The sequence below is a fragment of the Podarcis pityusensis genome (genome assembly GCF_964106645.2).
Source record: "Podarcis pityusensis genome assembly, chromosome: 11".
NCBI lineage: Eukaryota > Metazoa > Chordata > Lepidosauria > Squamata > Lacertidae > Podarcis > Podarcis pityusensis.
This window is the reverse complement of record NC_138036.1, coordinates 17,553,935-17,576,419: the sequence shown is the minus strand read 5'-3', so window position 1 is coordinate 17,576,419 and position 22,485 is coordinate 17,553,935. Positions and strand designations below refer to the sequence as shown.

The window sequence follows — 22,485 nt, the reverse complement described above, 5'->3', positions numbered from 1 at the left end:
CCACAATCTGAAGTAAAGTTGGTGCAAGGTAAAGTGCTGTGTCAGCTGCAGTTTTCAAGATTTCTCCCCTTTGAAAGACCCACCTAGTGAATTCCACCAACATCTGAACATTTTTGTTTGTAGTTTCACAGGCCTCTGCCCAATTTATTTATGTTCTTTGACCTCCTGATTTGTATTGTTTTTGTGGTGCGCTTAGATTATTTGATCTGATTCTGTTCTACTCCTCGTATTGTGTTAGTTGTTTTAAAGAGGCTTTGTCTAAAGGGGACAGGAGGTGGTGACAAAAATGTCTAAACAAAACAAACACAACCATTCATTTGTACTACGCTACAGGGCAGCAAAAGGCATACGGTTCTCTTATTGCAGGCAATTTGCCATCTATAGACTTTTTGTCGTTTTCCTTTGAAAAAGACCGTTACTGTTATTTTCACATGAAAGAACATTTACATGCAAAGGACAGAAATATAATGTATGTAATAATTGTAATGACAGAATGAAGGGAAAGGGGAGAAAGGGAGATGGAACAGGGAAAATTAAATACTTAATACAGCAATGCTATGTCCCATATCCTCCCAAAACATTACTCTTGAATAAGCAAGAGTTTGGATTTCCAGTGGAAAATCACAGCAACAAAAGATACGTATGAAATCTGACCAAAGTAAGTTTAAGTTTTCTATTTCCAGTACTTACAAATATCAACATAGGGAACATTTCAGACAAAGTAAGCTTTTTAAAGTCCCATTAAAATTAGCTAGAGAGTTAAGCATGTGTTTAATTCCCTTCAGTTGCAATCAGAACATATTAGAACTGGGCTTTGAGTTGAATGGTTAGCTCAGCCATGAAACCCATTGTGGGTGGCCCACAATGTCCAAGTCTCTTGGACTTACCTACCTCACAGGGTTGCTGTAAAAAGGGAGATAGTTTATGCTACCCTGAACTCCTTGGAGGAAGGGCATGATAAAAACATGCCTAAAACTACCTAAATAACTACATATAAATAACTACCTAAAAAAACTACCTAAATAACTACATTAAAACATGGGTTTGGGATCTTCTAAACTGTGATGTTCTTCAACATGAGGCTCATATGCTTGGATCTTTAGATGTTAGCTTCAGGAAGTCCATAAAAGGAAAGTTTCTGACAGCATCCTTCCTGTTGTATTTTCAGGAAAGCCTCTCCAGAGGATCAGGGAGCCCTCCTTAGCAATATGGGAGGGGCCTCACAGACCTCACAGACCCTCGAAGTGACTCTATTTTCCAGCAACAGTCCTGGATTTACAGAAACCATCCCGGTTTCTGATTTGTTCGCAGAAAGTTCTGCTTTTCCTTAGGACATCCCTATTTTCATCGGAGAAATGTTGGAGGGTGTGGAGTTATGCGACCCTTGAGCCAAGGAGACAAGTAACTACCGGTATACAACTTTTAGCAGACATCTGGAAACAGCCCTATATAGGGATATTTTAAAAATGTTTAATGTTTTATTATGTTTTTATATATGTTGGAAATCGCCCAGAGTGGATGGGGCAACCCAGCCAGATGGGCGAGGTATAAATAATACAATTTGTTGCTGTTGTTGAACAGGATTGTCCCTATCAGAGAAATGTTGCACGGAATTGACTCAGGGGGCTGCAGGTGGGAGGTCTGAATAGCAACATTTCTTTCAATGGACTTCCTTAAGTTAACTTGTCTTGGGAATCCAAACCATAGATTTCATTTGCGCTTCCAGACAGCTTAACTCCGAACCCTAAAATGTACTTCAAGACTAAACCACATCAAGTTTTTTTTCTCCAATGTATAGTAACACCTGCCCCAAATGCAAATGTACCCGCCTCTGCCAATATATCCCATGGGCTCACTCTTAAGTTTATTAATCTCATCCAGCAGCATAAGTTACCGAATATTGCGATGGCTTCACCACTAATGCATTGCTGCATGTCAAAACCCATCCTCTGGTGCTCATTCACTCATGGGTTTTATTACCAGCTCTTTGTAAACTGTCAAGTCTCATTCCTCAGGAAGTGGAGGAGCTGACTTACTTCTTTTTAATTCCCTGTTCATTACTCAATACCACAGAGTTTCCCCTCCTTCTGCACTCACTCTAACATAGTTGCTTTCCTAAAAGCTCGTGCTTAAGGCATTTTAAATAGTTGGCTATGACTATCAGATTGTATATGCTGGGTATCAAATATGAAGGATGCAGGCATCGATATTTTAACCCTGTTGCACTTGAAAATACTTGTGAAGAGAGTGGCAATTGTATATTTTAAAGACATGGGGGTCTCATATTCACTTCAAGTTTTTATATGCTCCAGCTGTCCTTGCTAACCAAGGGAAATCCCTGTTTTGTGCCACCTGAAATGACACTGTCCCTATTTTGCTTTTCAATGGATGTTGGGAATGGCTATTTATGGTGTTGAGAGCATGCACACAGATATGTATTAGAGGTCATATCTGGGTGGCGGGTTCACTGCATCTCTAGAGCATGTGAATGTCAACGGGGGACACATGGATACAAAATGCCTGCCCATGGTTTCTTGTCCTGTCCCCCAGCATAATCAGCTCTCAGGATAAGCACCTCCCCTAGTGTGCTTGAAATGCAACTCAACAATAATGATATGTTGTGGGAACAAACATCCTATTAAAATCTAGGGAAATTCTTGGAAAGGGGATTTGGGGTCTCTGTAACTGGGTATTGGGTACTATGCGCCCCCAAAACCGCCTCAATAACCTACATAATAACCTAATAAACCCACATCATTCACAGAAGCCAATCCCTGCTTCTGTTTGATAGTTCAAAATTGCAAAAATTGCAAAAATATTCCATATTTCAAACATGAAACAAAGAGGGCACCAGCCCCTGAAGCAGTTCCAGTAATGGGCAAGCTGGGAGACCTTTGGCTCATCACAATGGTGTTATCGCTCACGTCTGTTAAATATCGGTCGTCTGCTTGGTACTTTGCTGATGCTTAATTGGGGTATGATTTCATGACTCTTCAATCTGCTCTGTTCCCTGACTAAGCCCTACAATAATGAAGGGATCAGTACATATGGGTGACATCAGCAACCCAACACAGGAGCTATTCAAGCAAACATGGATCTCTTACGCAACCCCCTAATTTTAGGCTCTGAGTTATTGTTGTACAATTGGACAATATCTTACAAGTCATGAGTGGCTGTTCCTAGTTTGTTGATTTCAATTTCACTTTATGTTCATCTGTATAAAGCAATAGGGCTGCTCCCATTTTTCAATACAAAGTTAGGGGTTGTGGTGGGGTTTTTTGGTATGTTATCAAAATATATCCTTTACACTTTTCTCCCACTCTTAGCTATCCTCATAACTGTAACATTAGTCGGTTTAAAATTGTGGATGTGGAAGAGGAGGTTGATTTTCATGCAACAGTCTTATCTTCCTGCTTGCTCATCTCTTTCTTAGATATGAGGGGCACAGGACAAGACAAATGTTGACACGGAGTCCTCTCATCTCTTGCTACCTGTGAAAAGTAGCTTTCATGTGCAAGCGTTGGAACTCTGCTCTTTCTCCATGTGCTATCAATGGCCTCACCTCTGAGATATGCTACATGCCATTTCCCCTACATCTCCCAGTTCACAGTACAGTACTTGCAAACAGAATATGCAGACCAGCCTATAATGGGTTTCTAGCTAAAACAAAGCAAATCAATTAGAGCAGCCTTCAGGAGAAAAAGCAAAGGACAAATTGTACCTGTTCTCCCAGGTTGTTGTTTTTTTAGAGGACTGAGTTAAGAAGGAGATATGTGAATTGCACTGGGCAACAATTTCTTACTTTTTGAATGTTGTCTAGATTTCTACAACTGCTTTAGGGTATTTTTGCACTGCTGAATCAGGAAATGGCATCCGTTTCTCTCCATCAGGTCAGGTTTTTGTGCTATGTTGATTTGAAAAAAATCAGATCTTGTGACAAAATTGATAACATTTTTGTGGCATTATCAGCTGATTTTTGTTAACACATATCATCCTAAATATGTTTTTAAGAGAAAAAAAAGTTTTTCCAACAACATATATTGATTACCTGATAGAAACATCGATTACTGTAAACTGAATGGTAGGCATTGATAAAGGTAAGTACACGTAAATTGCATGTTGCTTCACCATTTTTCAAACTTCAGGGCTTGAAATTCCGTTTCTTGGAACTCCTGGAATGCTCAGCGGCAGGGAGGTCTCTCTTCAGAGTCCAACAGTAGTCAGCCATCATGACTGCATCCCAGCGACCCTGATACCTGGTCTCCATCTCTTTCATGTCCTGATGGAATCTCTCCCCCTGCTCGTCACTCATTGAACCCAGGTTCTCAGGAAACCGGTCCACATGTGAAAATAGGTAGTGCATCTTGATGCTCATGTTGCAGCCCAGGTTTCTGAAAGCAGTCAGCATGTTGTTGACAAGTTCTGCGTAGTTTCTGGCCTTATTGTTGCCAAGAAAGTTCTTCACTACCAGAACAATTGCCTTCCACGCTTCCAGTTCCACTTAATCACCCATAATCACCCAGAACTATCGGACCTGAATACTTCTTGTCATTAAAATAATCATTTCCAATCAAAACAATTATTCAACATGGCATTTTACCCCCACCAACTTCTTCTAAAATGCTCCACACAAGCGTACATGTGAACAAAAACGTAAAAAAAGACAGGTGGCCATAGCTCAAAAACCTGACCTTATTGAGCAAAACCAATGTGATTTTTGGATTCAGCGCATCAGATTCGTCCTAAATCATCTGAAAAAACGCAGACAACAAATTTGTTGTTGACCAGTGAATTATTTAAAGTCTCCTGCTTGATTTCACCTTGCTTTCGGCGTGTTATTTTAGGTGTTTTGAAGGCTTTATTGTATCAGTTGTAGTTTTATCTATTTCTGTGTCAAATGTTTCGAATGAAGGATAGGACAGAAATGTGTTTAATAAATAGTCACAATATTCTTATTTCTTATCCACATTTGGTGCTGAGTGAAAAACGGGGAAATGGCTTAAAAAGCTGAGACTCATCTGTCTTCGGTGATTTTTTTTATGTCTTGTTATAGCTTCGTTTGATGTGCTCCATGCAAAAGACAACAACAAATTATTGCATTTGCTTTCACGCAAATATTATGTGTAATCAGTATAGGCTTGAACCTCTGGTGTAGGATATTCTGAAACGGGGCCCTCAAAACCCAAAAATTATTTTCAGATGAGTTTAGGGTACTCTTGAGTTTAGTCTTTCCTCATCAGGGCAGGCTCCAAATTTGAGAGTCCTTGGCAAAGTGGGCACTTCCTTCATCAGTGGCCCCTATGGGCTTACCTGGGAGCAATGGCAAATGGAAGCAGGTAGTGAGCAGAGGTAGCAGAGGCAGCAATGTTTTCAGCAGCACTGGCTGGCTGGGATTAGCTACCATTTGAATTTTCCATAATGATCCAGAGGGATGCTGTGCCAGGGATACTGTGAGAAATTTAAAAAGGCACCTGTCTTTAAAAAAGGATCTAAAAGAGGGTTCAGGACAGGAGTCAATGGTTGACCCTGCAGGGGCTCAGGCAGGTACCCAAATAAACAGGGGCTGATGCCAGTCCTGCTCCCCATGTTTCAGATAAGCCATCCTCTCTCTTGACTTCCATCTGGTCTCCTTTTCTTTCCCAGCAGCACCGCAGCGATACTTGGATACTATCATCACTGTCATTGTTGGTTCATTATTTTCATCTGAACAATATGAGAATATGTAAGTCTTAACAGCTGCATGGAAATGACTAATGCTATCCTAAAAGGAAGAGAGGAAAGGATTAATTCTTAGAAGCATAGGAAGTTGCCTTATTCTGAGTCGGATCAATGATCCAGCTAGCCCAATAAGCACAAGCCGATGGCAGCAGCTCTCTGAGGTTTCAAGACTACAGATGCCAGGCACTGAACTTGGGACCGGATACCCTGAAACACAGTCTTTCCTTATTCTTTCAGGTTTGCTGTACATCTTCCTTAAATGAAGACCTGGTCTACTACACATGCAACAGAACCAGATGCTTAGAATACACTTCGTACCACTTCGGACTGCAAATTATGGTGGGGGAATCACATTTTTAAAATATATGTAAATCCTCCTTCCAACCGCCCACTCCAAAATAAGGTAGCACATTGTAGAGAAAGGTTCCATTCCAGCCTCCTCCCTATTGTGCTTGATTTTCTTCCACAGGGAAGCTCTCAAAAAATTGATCTCCCCACTGGTAGTCCTCATTCTGCTGCATTCTGGGGCCAGACCCAAGTCCTTCTGCATTTTGCTACCTTATTTGTGGGCAGGTAAAAAGGAGGATCATTTCCGCAATTTGGGGCTGTGTGCTACATGGGTGGAATTGGGAGTAAGGGGGACTTACCATCAGTGCCAAAGAGGTGCTTGCTGCTTTTGCCGTCCTCTGGGAACAAAGTTACATCACACAGAATCATTCCCAGATAGCTTTCAAGCCAAACACTATTGGCTTAGAAGCATTGGCTCAGCACTAAGGGAAAATAGTAACTTAAAAGTTTAAAAATAATACCATGAGGTAGATTCAGAAGGCTCCTTTCCATGAGCAGAAAGGGTGCCATTATATATTTTCTTTTTTTAACTTATTCTTTATTATTATTATTATTTATGATTTTCAATTTTATACATTTTAATAATTTTACAATTGTTTTAACATTTCAAAACTCAACATCCTTCCCCCTCTTTCTGCAGTTCCTTAAATTTATTTTTTATATTTTCTGCATATTCCAAATTGACTTAACTTACTCATTTATTCATCTACTTTAAATATATACTCTTATAAAACTGCAGGTTATTACAATAATCCTACCAATGTTCTTATCTGTTTACAGTTTATTTGTAAATATTCAATAAACCATTTCCATTCTTTTATGAAAAGTTTGTTATCTTGCTTTCTCATTCTTCCAGTAAGTTTTGCCATTTCTGCATGTTCCATAAGTTTTTGTATCCATTCTTCTTTTGCCGGGACTTCTTTCCATTTTTGGGCAAGTAACATTCTTGCCACTGTAGTCGCATACATGAATAAATTTCTATACATTTTGTGTAGTTCTGTCCCTATAATTCCCAAAAGGAAAGCTTCTGGTAAGGGCGCCAATAGATTCAACCCTCTACTTTGAAACATACCCTTATTTTTTTACACTGGTGCATGATGGAACACACTTTCAGAATTACTTCATGACAAACTATGTGCAGAATTCATCATGCGAAAGGCTGGGCTGGATGAATCCCAAGCCGGAATTAAGATCGCCGGAAGAAATATCAACAACCTCAGATATGCAGATGACACAACCTTGATGGCAGAAAGTGAGGAGGAATTAAAGAACCTTTTAATGAGGGTGAAAGAGGAGAGTGCAAAATATGGTCTGAAGCTCAACATAAAAAAAACGAAGATCATGGCCACTGCGCCCATCACCACCTGGCAAATAGAAGGGGAAGAAATGGAGGCAGTGAGAGATTTTACTTTCTTGGGTTCCATGATCACTGCAGATGGTGACAGCAGTCACGAAATTAAAAGACGCCTGCTCCTTGGGAGAAAGGCGATGGCAAACCTAGACAGCATCTTAAAAAGCAGAGACATCACCTTGCCAACAAAGGTCCGTATAGTTAAAGCCATGGTTTTCCGAGTAGTGATGTATGGAAGTGAGAGCTGGACCATAAGGAAGGCTGATCGCCGAAAAATTGATGCTTTTGAATTATGGTGCTGGAGGAGACTCTTGAGAGTGCCATGGACTGCAAGAAGATCAAACCCATTCATTCTTAAGGAAATTAGCCCTGAGTGCTCACTGGAAGGACAGATCGTGAAGCTGAGGCTCCAATACTTTGGCCACCTCATGAGAAGAGAAGACTCCCTGGAAAAGACCCTGATGTTGGGAAAGATGTAGGGCACAAGGAGAAGGGGACGACAGAGGACGAGATGGTTGGACAGTGTTTTCGAAGCTACAAACATGAGTCTGACCAAACTGCGGGAGGCAGTGGAAGACAGAAGTGCCTGGCGTGCTCTGGTCCATGGGGTCACGAAGAGTCGGACACGACTAAACGACTAAACAACAACAACAACAACAAACTATGTGCATTGAGTTAATTCTTAAAATGCAATAGCATTGACTGTTGAAGTGAAAACAAAATGGCACCTCTATCTCCTTCCCAATTTCTATGCAGGGCTTCACATTTCTGCTGAACAAGTGGGGGTGGGGTGGGGAATAAAGATCTACACCAGGCTGCTGCCCCTGTGGATCCTGCTGCCTGAGGCAGTTGCCTCACTTTGCCTCATGGGTGTGCCAGCCCCGACTGCTGTAGTTTCATAACAACCCATCAATGTTGCTTTCCCCTAATTGTTTGGGTAAAAATGTATTTTCCCACAAAAGCGTGCAGGGTTTTAATGCAGTTGGCAAGCCAAGTATCCAGCCAACCTTTACAAACAATTGCATATTGTTTCGTTCGAAGCATCCGTGAAACTGTTTACATGATGCGAAGCAAACCCTCCCAACACTGCATTTCCAACTGTGAAAAACAGTAATAGGAAGTTCTACGATAAATAACACATGTACATGTGTCATGACAGCATAGCACCAAGTGCTGACCTAGAAACAAGGATATTACCAAACAAGGGTGGGGTTGTGAGGCTTTTTAGGGGCACCTGTTTTCTCGCAGACTGTATGTGCAACTTTGAACAAATAAGTTTGATCGCCAAAGTCCATGCACAGCTCCAAAACTGGCTTGCTTGCTTTCTAATTACACTGGGGGTGTGGGGCAAAGTTCTTATTATGATATTCTACTATGCACTTCATACCAGAGCAATAGAAAAGCATTCTGTCCCGTTTCAAGAAGCATGACTGTCAATCTGTCTCAAGTAAAAGGTAAAGGTAAAGGGACCCCTGACAGTTAAGTCCAGTTGTGAACGACTCTGGGGTTGCGGTGCTCATCTCGCTTTACAGGCTGAGGGAGCCAGCGTTTGTCCGCTCCGCAGACAGTTTTTCCGGGTCATGTGGCCAGAATGACTAAGCCGCTTCTGACGCAATGGAACACTGACACCAGAGCAGCGCACGGAAACGCCGTTTACCTTCCCACCGGAGCAGTACCTATTAATCTACTTGCACTTTTGGGCGTGCTATCAAACTGTTAGGTTGGCAGGAGCTGGAACTGAACAACTGGAGTTCACCCTGTTGTGGGGATTTGAACCGTTGACCTTTTGATCGGCAAGCCCAAGGCTCAGTGGTTTAGACCACAGCGCCATCTGCGTCCCGTCTCAAGGAAAGTAAGTGCTTATCACAGACACACACTTAAAAAAAAAATCTATTCCATCAGTTTCATAGCACCTTACAGTTAGTTATATATCCAACATGGTGCCCAATGGTCAGGGGTAGTTGGAGTTGTAGTCCAGCAACATTGGCCACTCCTGGCCTAGATAGGCAGGGCCATGGCCCCAATGACTTAAATCAGACTGGCCCAAGGCAATTTGCTGTCTGAGGAAGAGCAGCAAATGATAGTGCCCACTCACCCTGTGTCAAGTTGCATAGGCTCCAAGGAAAGTCAAGTTGTTTAGGGACCTGGCACAGAAAATCCCACAGTACCCCTCCTTTCTGGCAGTAAAAATACAGTAGAAAAATTAAACAACTCACAATTTGCTGGTCTTTTGTGACAGCCAAAATTAGTTGAATGAGGTAGTTTCCTCAACTCTGTCTAATGGTAGGGCTGGCCTTGGTCATGATAGACAATGGAAAACAGAACGACAGAGAGATAAGGCTATGGAGAAACAAATGTAGTTACATGGGCTTAAAACAGGGACCCATCACCCTTGATGACTGGTCGTGCTGGTTGGGACTGATGGGAACTGAACTCCAACATCTGATGGGCCGTAAGTTAGCTACCCTGATGTAATTCATATGCTCCACATGGTTACACTTTGCACCTGTTACTGGTATGGTATAGGATTAAACCATACACAGATGTAGCTTTGATACCACACTGACGAGGATGCTGGATTACAGATATCTATCTTACAAAGTGGCATCAATTATCTAGGAACTTTCTAATCATATGGGCTGTGTCTCTGTTTTACCTAAGGTGACTTCTTCTTGTTACCATAGCTAAAAGTGAAGCGTTCACAGGGCAATTCAGGTGAGGAAGCCTTAATTATGGAATCTTGGGGAGTGTCTTCTTATAGCACACTAATCTCCAAACTGCTATCTGTCAATGTACCTTATATGATAATTCTGATTTCTAAGAGTTTTTTTCCCCCTTAGGGAAACAAACAGGTGTGTATTGAATTATTTTCTTCTGTAGCTGGGCTAATATTTTTAACAGAGATGGGCTTTCTGTTCCATTTCCTGTCTCCTCGTATTCATAACTGCATAAGCAGTGCCCACTTTTTGTTTGTTAATTTCATTATTATGCAGTCTTAATGATCTGTAAAGTGGGAGTATGGTGGCGATTTAGTGTAAAAGCAGACAAAACATTTTATATCATCTCACTAGATGCTTCCCACTCTATATAACTTTATGACCCATCTAGTTTCCATGTATTATTATTTTCACTCAGTCCGATATGCTGTCCAAAGTGTGTTAACAACAGCTCATTTAATATTGCTGTTAGCTGTGTAATTTGATGGCCTTTAACCTCTACTGGTAGATAAATTGAGGATTACCTTCCCAGAGGATTTTTTCTCAGAAGCTTCTGTAGATCAACACAAGGGCCAGCTTCATGGTGGCATGTTCCACCTCTTTTGCATGCACATGCCTTCACGTGGCTGCAACACAACCCTAGGGGACCTCCGACATCCACAAATGACACTGGATTTCTGATGATATGAAGTGTGTAAGTTCGTAGGCAAGTTGCAGATGTGTTAACCAATTTGTGGACAGGAAACAGGCAGACCTGCTGTTCCTCAGGCCATACATACACCTGAAAGGGCCTTCAGATTATTATTTTTTGGGAGGGTCAAGTGCTTTGCTAAGGATTTTAGAAGTCCAAGATGCACGTGTGGTTGACACTAACTTCCCTGCTCCTTGCATTTAAGTTGATCTTATCAATAAGTAAAAGGGAAACTTGAACTTCTAGTGAACCCACCTTTCAGGTTGTTTTTAGCTGTCAGGAATCTTATTTTCAAGGTTTTAAGGAGAACTGCTTGCCAAAAACCAACAAGGAAACTGGGTTAAGCGATGAAGCCTTTTAGATCAAAGATCCATCCAGCTGGAAGACGGTCTGTAGGAAAACAGAGCAATCCTAATTCCAAAAGTGAAGAGAAAGAGCACTTGATGAACCACTAATCATCGTAAGTGAATTAAGTGTAAATGTTCTAAGAAACAGAAGGATAATTAGGACCTTGAACTACGCTGTTTCACGTCAGACCCAGTTAATGTAGTCCTCAAGTCACCTCCATATGCTTTTGTGGGATTGGAACTATTTAAAATGGGGGGACAACTTGTTCTAAACAAATGAAAACTCAAAAAGCATCATGATTCCATCTTCTTCCATTCGGACAACAAACACAGAAAGATAATAGCTTACATGAAACATTGATCATGTATATTATGCTACTGTATAAAGTATTAGCCAACTAGAAAACTACCCTTTCTATCTTCTGCTTTGTGTATTTAACCATGTGCCCTGTTGAAGGAGCTGTGTATGTTTAGCCTGGAAAAGAGGAGACTGAGAGGAGATATGATAGCCATCTTTAAATAACTCAAGGGCTGTCACATGGAAGAGGGAACAAGCTTTTTTTCTGCTGCTCAGGAGGGTAGGACTAAAACCAATGGCTTCAATTAACCAGAAAGGAGATTCCGACTAAACATTGGGAAGAACTTTCTGACAGTAAGAGCTGCTCGACAGTGAAATGGTCTCTTCCTTACTTGGAGGTTTTTAAGCAGAGGTTGGCTGACCATCTGCCATTGATGCTTTAGCTGAGATTCCTGCATTGCAGGGGGTTCAACTAGATGACCATTGGGGTCCCTTTCAACTCTACAATTCTATTATTCTAAGATACCCAAACTATGCTAGGGCACACTAATGCGCCATGCAAAGAACTGGCATGTATGTGCCTTGGAATATTTTTTTAAAAAACCAACTAAATAAATAAATAATTTGGAAAAAAATTAAGCCAGCCTATTCGATGTATCCACCATTCTTTGCCCACCAGAAGTGGTAATGCCTTATGCAGCTTTCATATATTGCTGGAAGCATCATCTTGAGGGAGAAAATATGGACACACTGGAAATTCTGATAGAGGTTACAGCACTTTCAACATTAATAGGGCAATTGCTATCACACCTCAAAACTTAGTGTTATCAGTGTGTGTACACACACACACACACACACAATCTGAGACAAAGCCATACACTAAATATAAGCAATGCAAAAAAGATGTTATTGCCTCCTGGTACAGAGTAATAATTAATAGGTCTGATACAATATATGCTGCACATAGAAAATGAAAATATACATTTCTATTGGAGAAATATTTAGTTCTGATACAGTAGATAATAAACACATTTGTCAATGATACAATATTCTGTACAATTCTTGATGCACATTTTATATGCATTAGAATAAATAAAAGCATATCTGCTATTGAAAACAAATATGGCGTGTAATCCTATACATATCTACTCAAAGGCAAGCCCCATTAATCGGATTTTATCTCAGATAAGTGTGTATAAAATTGCAACTTAAATTGTTCTATCTGATACTATCACTATGACAAGTACCCTGTAGTCTTTAGGCGATATGTCACACCACCTGAAAAGTCACATGAGGGTAAGGAAAAAACTATAGCATCCTTTTTTTCCCCGAGACAGGGATTATCTAGTCTAGTATTTTTATATAGATAAAAAACACCACATAGGCTTTTAAAGAAATCATAGTTTAAAAATAAGCTTTTATTTATGAACTCAGCTCCCTTACAAAATGCAAATGTAATGCTAAACAAATCTATGTCACTTTACGGCAATTATAGTCTTTCACATTGGTGAAAATAGCCCTGTGCAAGAAAAGCAATTTTGCTTGCAGGAATCTGCTCTTGCATAAGGAAAAAGAAACCAAATCCTTTGCGAGCCTCTTCCAATTTAAATTCTTCAAATTTTACGTTTTTTCCACTCTGGCTTGTCATCTGTTTCATCTTCGTCTGATTCTACTTCTGCAAAAACTGCTTTTGGCTGGGTCCTAAAAAGATATTAAAGAAGAATGGCAGTTAAAAAGGAGCTCTGCAGAAGTTAACAACTTTGTGTTTACCCATGCAGGGCTTCAGAGGCCAAAACCAGTGCTTTGAATGGAGTCTGGAAACGCGCTGCAAACCAACAAAGATCTTTCAGTACTGCTGTGTGGTGTGATAGGGGCAATCTGCCCCATTTCAATTTTGTATCTCATTCAAGTTATTTAATTGCACTGTCGTCTCTGGTATTTTTCCAGTCTTCAAGGGTTTTTATTTTTGTGGGACAGCTCTTTAAAGTTTGTTCACTATCTCAGCCAGGGATGGGGAAACTGGAGTGGCACTGTTACCACAGACTCATCTTCTGGAAGTGCCCTTCCTCACAATTCCCCTTCTTATTCAGAGTCCTTCACCCCCTGGCAAAGGGGAATCTAACTCTAGGGTCATGATACCGATTGGAGTCCTCCTGGAAATCTGGTGGTCTCAGACAGCCAATCACATATACGACTGCAATGCTTGCTATACAGCTTCCAAGATATACCACACTTCCTCAATCTAGTTCAGGGGAAGCTAACCTGATGCCCTCCAGATGAAGCTGGACTACAGTTCCTTTCATCCCTGTTGGTTATGATGTCAGGGACTGATGGGAGTTGAAATTCCAACATCTTCTGGAGAGCAATGGATTCCCCATCCCTGGTCTAGTCTCTGCCCAGGGCAAGTTGAACTACAGTGGTACCTCAGGTTAAGTACTTAATTCATTCCAGAGGTCCGTACTTAACCTGAAACTGTTCTTAACCTGAAGCACCACTTTAGCTAATGGGGCCTCCTGCTACCGCCACGCTGCCAGAGCACGATTTCTGTTCTCATCCTGAAGCAAATTTCTTAACCTGAAGCACTATTTCTGGGTTAGCGGAGTCTGTAACCTGAAGCGTATGTAACCCAAGGTACCACTGTACAGTCATACCTCGGGTTAAATATGCTTTGAGTTGAACATGTTTGAGTTGTGCTCCGCGGCAACCCGGAAGTAACGGAGTGCGTTACTTCCGAGTTTCACTGCTTGCGCATGCGCAGATGCTCAAAATGACATCACGCGCATGCGCAGAAGCGGCGAAAAGCGACGCACGCGTGCACAGACGTGCCATCGCTAGATACATTTACCTCTAAATGCGAACGGGGCTCCGGAATGGATCCCGTTCGTATCTAGAGGTACCACTGTACTGGTTGAATGAGAAGTTTCTACTCCTTGCCTGCTGAACTCTGTTGACTTTCCAGTTGGAATGCAGTTAAGAGAAGAGACGGAAATACACATTAAAGGTGCACATTAGAAACAGTGCACACGTCTCATGGCATTTGCTCATTAATTGCACCGCGTTTTGGCAGCTGCCGGAAAACGAAAACAACTATTTTCATATGAACACATATTGTACCCAGCACACAAACTCAACGGATTGGAAGTTGGACCAAGACACTGCCAGCATATAAATAAATTTACACCAAGTCACCACCGGATGTTTGAAAACGACGACAACAACGAAAGCGTTACATGCTCAGCAAACTATTTTTTAATACTTTGATTCCACAAACGTTTTCCATTTTAACCAGTGCTTAGTTAATTTTCACACTTAAAAATTGGTCAGGAATCTCCAAGCAGCGCAGAATGTTACTACAAAACTGCATCATTGCTGAACACGCTCCAGCATGTAATTAATAAAAGGCAAGCTAGTGTTGTTTTGGCTTTTGCGCAGTAGTATTAACATCAGAAGGACATAAAGTACTAAGTAGTTTCAGTTACCTTGGCAGTCTGTAAGGACAATAAGAGCCCAAGACTGTGCTTTTCTCTCTGGTTAAGGACTGCTTTTGATTTGATAAGGACCCCACCCTGAACTCAACACTTGCCGCTTTCAAACAACTAAGTATCTAAGTGCTGCGATTAAAAAGGAAAAAAAGCACTGCAGCCAACTTGACATACTGAGCCCCAGTAATGAATGACCTTCACTCGGATTCAGCAAGGCCTGCTCAGGCATAGAAGGAAGTTTCTGGATGCAGACTATTCTGAAGGATACAATCTGTGCAAACCACAAGACTGCTGCACAGAGGATAAATCTCAGAACTCTTAGGCAGGGCAGAGGATGTGCAATCTTGTCAGATTATGTCCACTAATCACCATCATCATCATTTTTAATTTGTATACCGCTTTTCTATCTTACAATACTCAAGGTGGTTTACAAGCTGAAGAAACAAAAAATGTACATCTTATAACAATCTAATGCAATACAAAAATGTGATAATAAAACATAACTTTAACACAGGCAACCTCCATCAAAAAAGTAACATTCAACAATCATTAGAATAGTATAAAATAATAATATCAACATATAAAAGTTTAGCAGAAATCCACTCAACAGTTACAATAATATCTAAACTATAATCAATAAAACAACGGCAAGCCACAGTACATAAAATAATACAATACACATTGAGAAGCAGAGGGTAGAGCAAGGCAGGTGGAAGGAGGCCTTGCCTGATGGAGTCTCTCCCCTCACAGTTCTTCCTCCAGGAACAGCTCCCTTATGAGGAGACCCAGGGTGGGGCAAGGCAGCTGGAAGGAGGCCTTGCCTGATGGAGTCTCTCCCCTCCTCTAAGAGCCAGCACAGAAAGCTTTGATCCATTTGGCTGGACCATAATCTGACTCGTCATAGAGCAGCTTCTTCCTCCCCCTCCTCCTTGGCCTCTATGCCAAGATGATCTACCACTGATACCAACCCTGCTGCCACCTTTGCCCAAACCAAAAAGAAAAGGAGGGAGACAAACCAAAAAGAATGCAAAAATTTGTTCTCATGGTGCCAGATCAGGAGCAGTATTAGTGCGAGCTGCTTCTGCAACTCCGTAGGACTCGAGTGATTGCTCCTGAAAAAGGAACCTAGATTCCTAAACACATTGAGCTGCAATTCTTATTAGCTGACACTTGTAAGAATGAGTTGGTCCACACTGCCTACTTTTTGGCCTGCCATAGATGGAAAATGTGAGCAATGCTTCAGCAGGCTGTATCACACCTGAGTGAGAGAACACACACATCTTCCTCTAGTATTTAGGAGGATGAAATCAGATCAGATGCTTGAGGGTAGTTTCAAAGCCATAGGTTATTGCTGCTCACTTGGTTTAGCATTCATTCACAAAGAAGAAAAAATGTGCTACAGGCAAGTGGTCTTACCATGTGAAGAAAAGTTGCTTCCGCTACTTGAGAGTTAATATGCAAGGGTAAACCGCAACTTTCTTGGCGGTGAGCCTACAGGGGAGCTTTTGTCAATTAAAGCCATGGCTCAATAATCTGGCGCTACTGCTATGAATCAGGGGAAAGGGGACTTTCCTCCAGAATTCACACATAATTTCTAACAGAAATGACAAAAGTGGAACTATTAGTGCCTTGCCCAAACTTTAAGAAATGAGCAAAACACAAGGCAATTAAAAAGGTAAGGATAAAAATTCCTTAAAATCTTATAATGCTTTCTCATTAAGGGTTGGTACAAAAGTAATTGCAGGGATCACTCAAACACATTTAACAAATTTGGGAGAAGCTGTGAGATGGCTCACTGCTGCCCCACCTCTTCTCCCCACTTTGTGCTAAAGAATATCATTTTTATATGCAAGCAACCAAAAACTGTGTACTATATTCCAAGTGTGGCTGCACCATAGATTAACATGAAGGCATTTTGATATTGGCTGTTTTATTTTTGATCCCATTACTAATGATCCCCAAAATGGATTCTTTTTGCCATTGTAATTCACCAACTTGGTTCAGTTGTGGGAGGAATAGATCACAAGAGAATCAGTCCTACGCCACTGCCTCACACCCCTTAATGTTTTGGCACCTGGGCTTAATTCAAAATCTTCACTGGGGGATTTCAAGTCTTCTCCATTAGTAAGTGGGGCTTGGTGAATACCCACAACAGCTGAAAAAGTGCGCAAGAAAGACCATAAGAAACTTTGCTTATGCTTTTCCTTGTATGTAATTTGTATAACCTGGACACCAGAGAGATTAGTTAAAGGTAAAGGTAAAGGGGCCCCTGACCATTACGTTCAGTCGTGGCCGACTCTGGGGTTGCGGCACTCATCTCGCTTTATTGGCCGAGGGAACCGGTGTACAGCTTCCGGGTCATGTGGCCAGCATGACTAAGCCGCTTCTGGCGAACCAGAGCAGCACACGGAAACGCCGTTTACCTTCGCACCGGAGCGGTACCTATTTATCTACTTGCACTTTGATGTGCTTTCGAACTGCTAGGTTGGCAGGAGCAGGGACCGAGCAACGGGAGCTCACCCCGTCGCGGGGATTCGAACCGCCGACCTTCTGATTGGCAAGTCCTAAAACAAGCTCTACAATGCAGAAATCATGGTAGTTTTTTTGCAACGAGGCTGCGTATCCTATCTGCTAGTTATTGTCCCAACAACAGCACCCACACCCACACACCCGCCCAGTGTTGCTATCTGATGTGTGCATGAGCAGTGTGCTCAACTTGTCTCCTGTCCACTTCACGCCCAGCTACACTCCTAACAAGAAACCGTAATGTGAGCCACCCACTGGGCACAGTGAGCCTTCTGAATTACTTCTGCGTTTTAAAACTTTCATGTTCATTACACTGCAGGTGTCAAGGATGAAATCTAATCATTGAGGAAGCTGCGACACCAAACACACACTAGGGATCTCTATTAATGCGATGGAATGAAATGGACTCACGGCTTTTCAGATAAGGGGACGTGCAAATTACGTTCTTAACGAGAAGAAAATTAAGGCATTGGTACATTTTATCTCCCCCGTAAGAAACAGTAGCTGCACCAGCAATGTCCTTAGAGGCAGCCTGCCCCTTGTAGCTAGGCAAGGCTTGAACTGGGAGAGGCTTTTTCTCACACAGAGGATGGCAGATACAAGTCTTACTTGCATAGTCCTGTCTGTTGGAGCAAGTGAGCAGTTCCCCACTACTGGAAACACGAAGTCTTACTAAGTCAATCAAATTGCCCTTCAGAGTCTTATTCATTAACTGTGCAATCCTATACATGGCGACTCAGTTTAGGAGGGTATATAATTGAAGCCTGAGTTATCTGATAGCTTAGTTCTTGAGTGAGGGGACTTGTTATTTCTATTTTATTTCTATTAATTTTATTATTATTTTTGATTTGAACTGATTTTATAATGAAATTATTTTAGAATGTTGTATTATTTTACTGTTGTTAGCCTCTCTGAGCCCGGCTTCGACTGGGGAGGGCGGGATATAAATAAAATGTTATTTATTATTATTATTATTGTTATTAGTCCAAGTGCTTTAAATAAATAGTAATTTTTTTAAATCAAAAATACCAAAAGAATCCACCCATTTTGAAATGAAGCAGGCACAATAAAACTATCAAAACATAGGTGGCATACACACCGTACATTTAAAGCATATTTTCATCCCCACAAGATTCAGCGAACTGTAGTTTGTTAAGGGTGCACTCAAGGAGAGTCAAGAGGAAATAGCTGCAGCAGGAAGAAAAGTACGATTGGGCCTTATGAACAGCTTCCATTGTAATGGTTTTCATAAGTATCCTTTAGCTCTTTACATGAACAGTGTAGGGCTCAGCCCACAGCTGTTATAAAGTTAACAGCTGCACCACACTATAGGTGGCGATGGTTGAATGAGTTCTTATCACCCAATCAGGGTCAAGCTGAGGGCAGGTTAACTGGTAAGGAGTCATTTGATTGGTCCAGGTCATTCTGGCGCTGGCTTTTAAATACTGCAGCAGTGCCTTGGGATGAACCCATGAAAAAGGGACAAAGTGATAAAGACTAAAGGGGCACCATGGTCTGAGGTGTTTATATGTAAATATTCATATATATTATTTATTTATACAGAACTAGCTATGCACCTGGCATCGTAGAAGGCTAAGAAACGCAAATCCTTGTTGAAATCCAGCAAATGCAAAACCCATTGTTTTTACGAAGAGATTGCTGGACATGTCACAGAGAGGAGAAATAGTTTAAAAGCAGCAAATTCAGTCAACTGGTCATTCATGCTTCTGTAAAAACCATGCAGTGCTTTGTGAGCATGATGTGGCGTACGGTTCTGAGAGAAAAACACGAACATCCTAATTTCTGCAACATCCCCGTATCTACAAAAGTAATGGCATGTTTATGCAAAAATTAAATAACATACGTAAAAGGTAAAGGACCCCTGGACGGTTAAGTCCAGTCAAAGGCGACTATGGGGTTGCGATGCTCATCTCGCTTTCAGGCCGAGGGAGCTGGCGTTTGTCTACAGACAGCTTTCTGGGTGGTTTTTTTTTTAAAAAACCCAAATATTTTTTTAAGCTCTAATTCTATTTTACTCATGTAGCATTCAAATGGGTTAGAAACTAGGTTTCCTTTTAAAAAAAAACAAAAAACTGACATCCTATCTGTTTTCTACATTAGTGGCAACACTCCCAAAAAAGAGGCAGAGAATAGTGTTGTTAAACAGGTCTTCTGCTTATGTTCAAGTTCACCAGGGCTTTTAGGCATATCTGTATATGGGTTTTACACACACACACACCCCCGCACTTAAGAAAGTTTCCTTACTTGGAATATGCTGGAGCAACCCAGTACGGGCTTTCTTCTGCTTCCTTTGCGTGCCGTAAAATGGCCTCCCGGGGGTTGCTATCATCGGTTTTATCCAGTGCAATATTCTTGACTATGTATGAAGACAGAGTCCCGCCATGAGTCCCGACACGACCACCACGACCTAATATAGGAGAGAATGAACAGATGTGCAAAGTGGCAAGGGAAGAAAAAAAGAGCAAACAGAAAAGATGAAGGAAAAACTACAGTTGTACCTTGGTTTCTGAACGGCTTAGCAGTCGAACGTTTTGGCTCCCAAACGCCGCAAACCCAGAAGTGAATGTTCCAGTTTGCGAACTATTTTTGGAAGCCAAATGTCCGACAGGGCTTCCGTGGCTTCCGATTGGCTGCAGGAGCCGCACTTTGGTTTCCGAACGTTTGGGAAGTCAAACGGACTTCCAGAACGGATTCCGTTCGACTTCCAAGGTACGACTGTAAGGTAAAGGTAAAGGGACCCCTGACCATTAGGTCCAGTCATGACCGACTCTGGGGTTGCGGCGCTCATCTTGCTTTATTGGCCAAGGGAGCTGGCGTACAGCTTCCGGGTCATGTGGCTAGCATGACTAAGCCGCTTCTGGCGAACCAGAGCAGCACACGGAAACGCTGTTTACCTTCCCGTCAGAGCGGTACCTATTTATCTACTTGCACTTTGACGTGCTTTCAAACTGCTAGGTTGGCAGGAGCTGGGACCGAACAACAGGAGCTCACCCCGTCGTGGGGATTCGAACCGCTGACCTTCTGATCGGCAAGTCCTAGGCTCTGTCGTTTAACCCACAGCACCACCCGTGTCCCTTACAACTGTACATCCACGCAAATGAGAAGTTGCATCAGCATCTACAAGCCTGTAACAGAGTTATAGGCTGATTCAGTCTTCCGCAAAGAAACACACAAATGGCCTTAGCAATGTTTTGCTTTCAAATTGTAGAAATTCTGATTACCTGGTCCTGCTACCGGAGGTTCAGGTTTGTGAGATTTCATGGGATCCAGTCTATCCTTTTCCAGCTGCTTTCTTGTACTCCGCTGGCGTGGTTCGCGAAACATCGGAAGTGCATGAGCTAAAATAATAATATTATTATTTTACTTAAGAGAGAGTGAACTTAAAGAAGTTGGAGGGGGACTTATGGCCCTCCAGATGACCTTGAACAACTTTCACCAGCCTGAGCCAGCATAGTCAAAAGCCCAGGGATGATAGGAGCTGTAGTTTAGCAGCAAGAGGATGATAGGACCTGTAGTCTAGTGCCACAGATTCCTCACCTGTGCACGGACAATCATACATGGCTTGGTAACTGTATATACAAACTTGGCAGATATGCTCAGGTGCAAGTAAAATGGTTAGTTAAAAGAAAATAAAGCCAGACATTACAGAAGCCCTGGTGTCTGGTTCTCCACGTCTCCCCATAATTCAGGAGTGGAAACCTCAGGCCTAGGGACTCTCTATCTGCCCTTTAAGACTCTCCCTAGCAATAGCCCCATCCCAGGCCATACCCCTTCTCCTCAGGCCCCAGCTTCTACCAGCCCTGCTGCATGCCGTCCTTGAGGGCTTTGGTCTGGATGGAATATGCCCTTGAACTTTGATAATTCCTCTTGCTTACATAGATAAAGGGATAGAAAGCTCTGGCGTTTGCGTTCAGGAACGCTCAGAATGGTTATGCATGGGCACAAATCTGATACGCAAGTGTTGCCGATGAAGCCTAATTCAGCTTTTGTTAAGTTTATTACCCTTAATAAAAGTACATTCTGGCTTTGGATGGCTTCAGAACCTTAGGAATAAACAGTTATTTCTTACATCTGCACGTTACGTGAAGCGTGAAAAGTCAAACTTTTGCTGGCAAGTGGCACGCTACACAATTTTGCATAAAACATTTGAGGTTAACTATAAAAACCATTTCCATATGTGGAACGAAGGCTTCCTGAGGAATAATGAAGTAAAATGCTTCTTGAAAAGTCAATGCCTCATCCCCACAGGTGAAAATGATGCATCTTAAGTAGCTGGAGGATTCAAAACTGAGATTCCCACTTACAATTTACTTTGCTAGAGTGGCAATACACTTTTGCTGGTGGGGTTAAGTCCCACTTAGAGGATGGGGCTCATAGCACAGCCGTCACCACTTCTCAGAAAGACTGAAGAATGTCAGGCTAAGTTGCTGCTCTGTTGTTCAGTCCTGTCATTGGGACCAAATGAGCAGAGCCCCCTTTCAAAGCTAAAGAGCCAACATTTGGGTTTTGAGGAAGAGTGTGGCCAATTTAAGTCTTCCCTGACTCTGTCCTGCTGATTGGCAGGATTCTGGTTTTAAAGAAGGGCCCTGTAGTCCACTAGATCTGAGCCATAATGTACAGAGAGTTAAATTGATGTATTTAAATAAACAGTTACTTTAAGAGTTACTTACGTGTTATAATGTAATCCTGCGTGAGGGTCTCAGCCTGCCTTTCTTTTCTTTTTGTCTTTACAACACACAATTTTGCTCCCCTAGAGAGGATTAAAAAAGAATAATAGTACAAGAACATGCATGCAAAGAGTTGAAAAGAAATGCTGGTGAAGTTCAAAAGCTGTTTTTACAGGACAATCGTAATATACGTTTACTTGGAAGCAAGCCCCCACTGGGACTCAGCCCTCCTAAATATCAGTGGCAAAATTTTTGTCACAAAATGAATTGTGCTTTGACCTTAAATCAGTATTTTGAGGTAATCTGTCTGCCAAGAACC

At 41.8% G+C, this 22,485-nt stretch overlaps 2 protein-coding genes across 2 annotated transcripts in view; one reads left to right on the top strand and one right to left on the bottom strand.

Moving 5' to 3' along the window:
- Nucleotides 1–22,485, top strand: part of GDNF (glial cell derived neurotrophic factor) — a 123,217-nt gene that overhangs the window by 35,479 nt on the left and 65,253 nt on the right. The gene's annotated exons all lie outside the window — the stretch shown is intronic.
- Nucleotides 12,868–22,485, bottom strand: part of WDR70 (WD repeat domain 70) — a 119,433-nt gene continuing 109,815 nt past the window's right edge. The window contains exons 15-18 of the mRNA XM_080972700.1: nt 22,170–22,249; nt 20,721–20,837; nt 19,744–19,906; nt 12,868–13,171 (exon numbers count right to left, since the gene is read on the bottom strand). Coding sequence (XP_080828826.1) covers nt 13,084–13,171; nt 19,744–19,906; nt 20,721–20,837; nt 22,170–22,249 — 448 coding nt within the window. The 3' untranslated portion in view covers nt 12,868–13,083. The remainder of the gene's footprint in view (nt 13,172–19,743; nt 19,907–20,720; nt 20,838–22,169; nt 22,250–22,485) is intronic.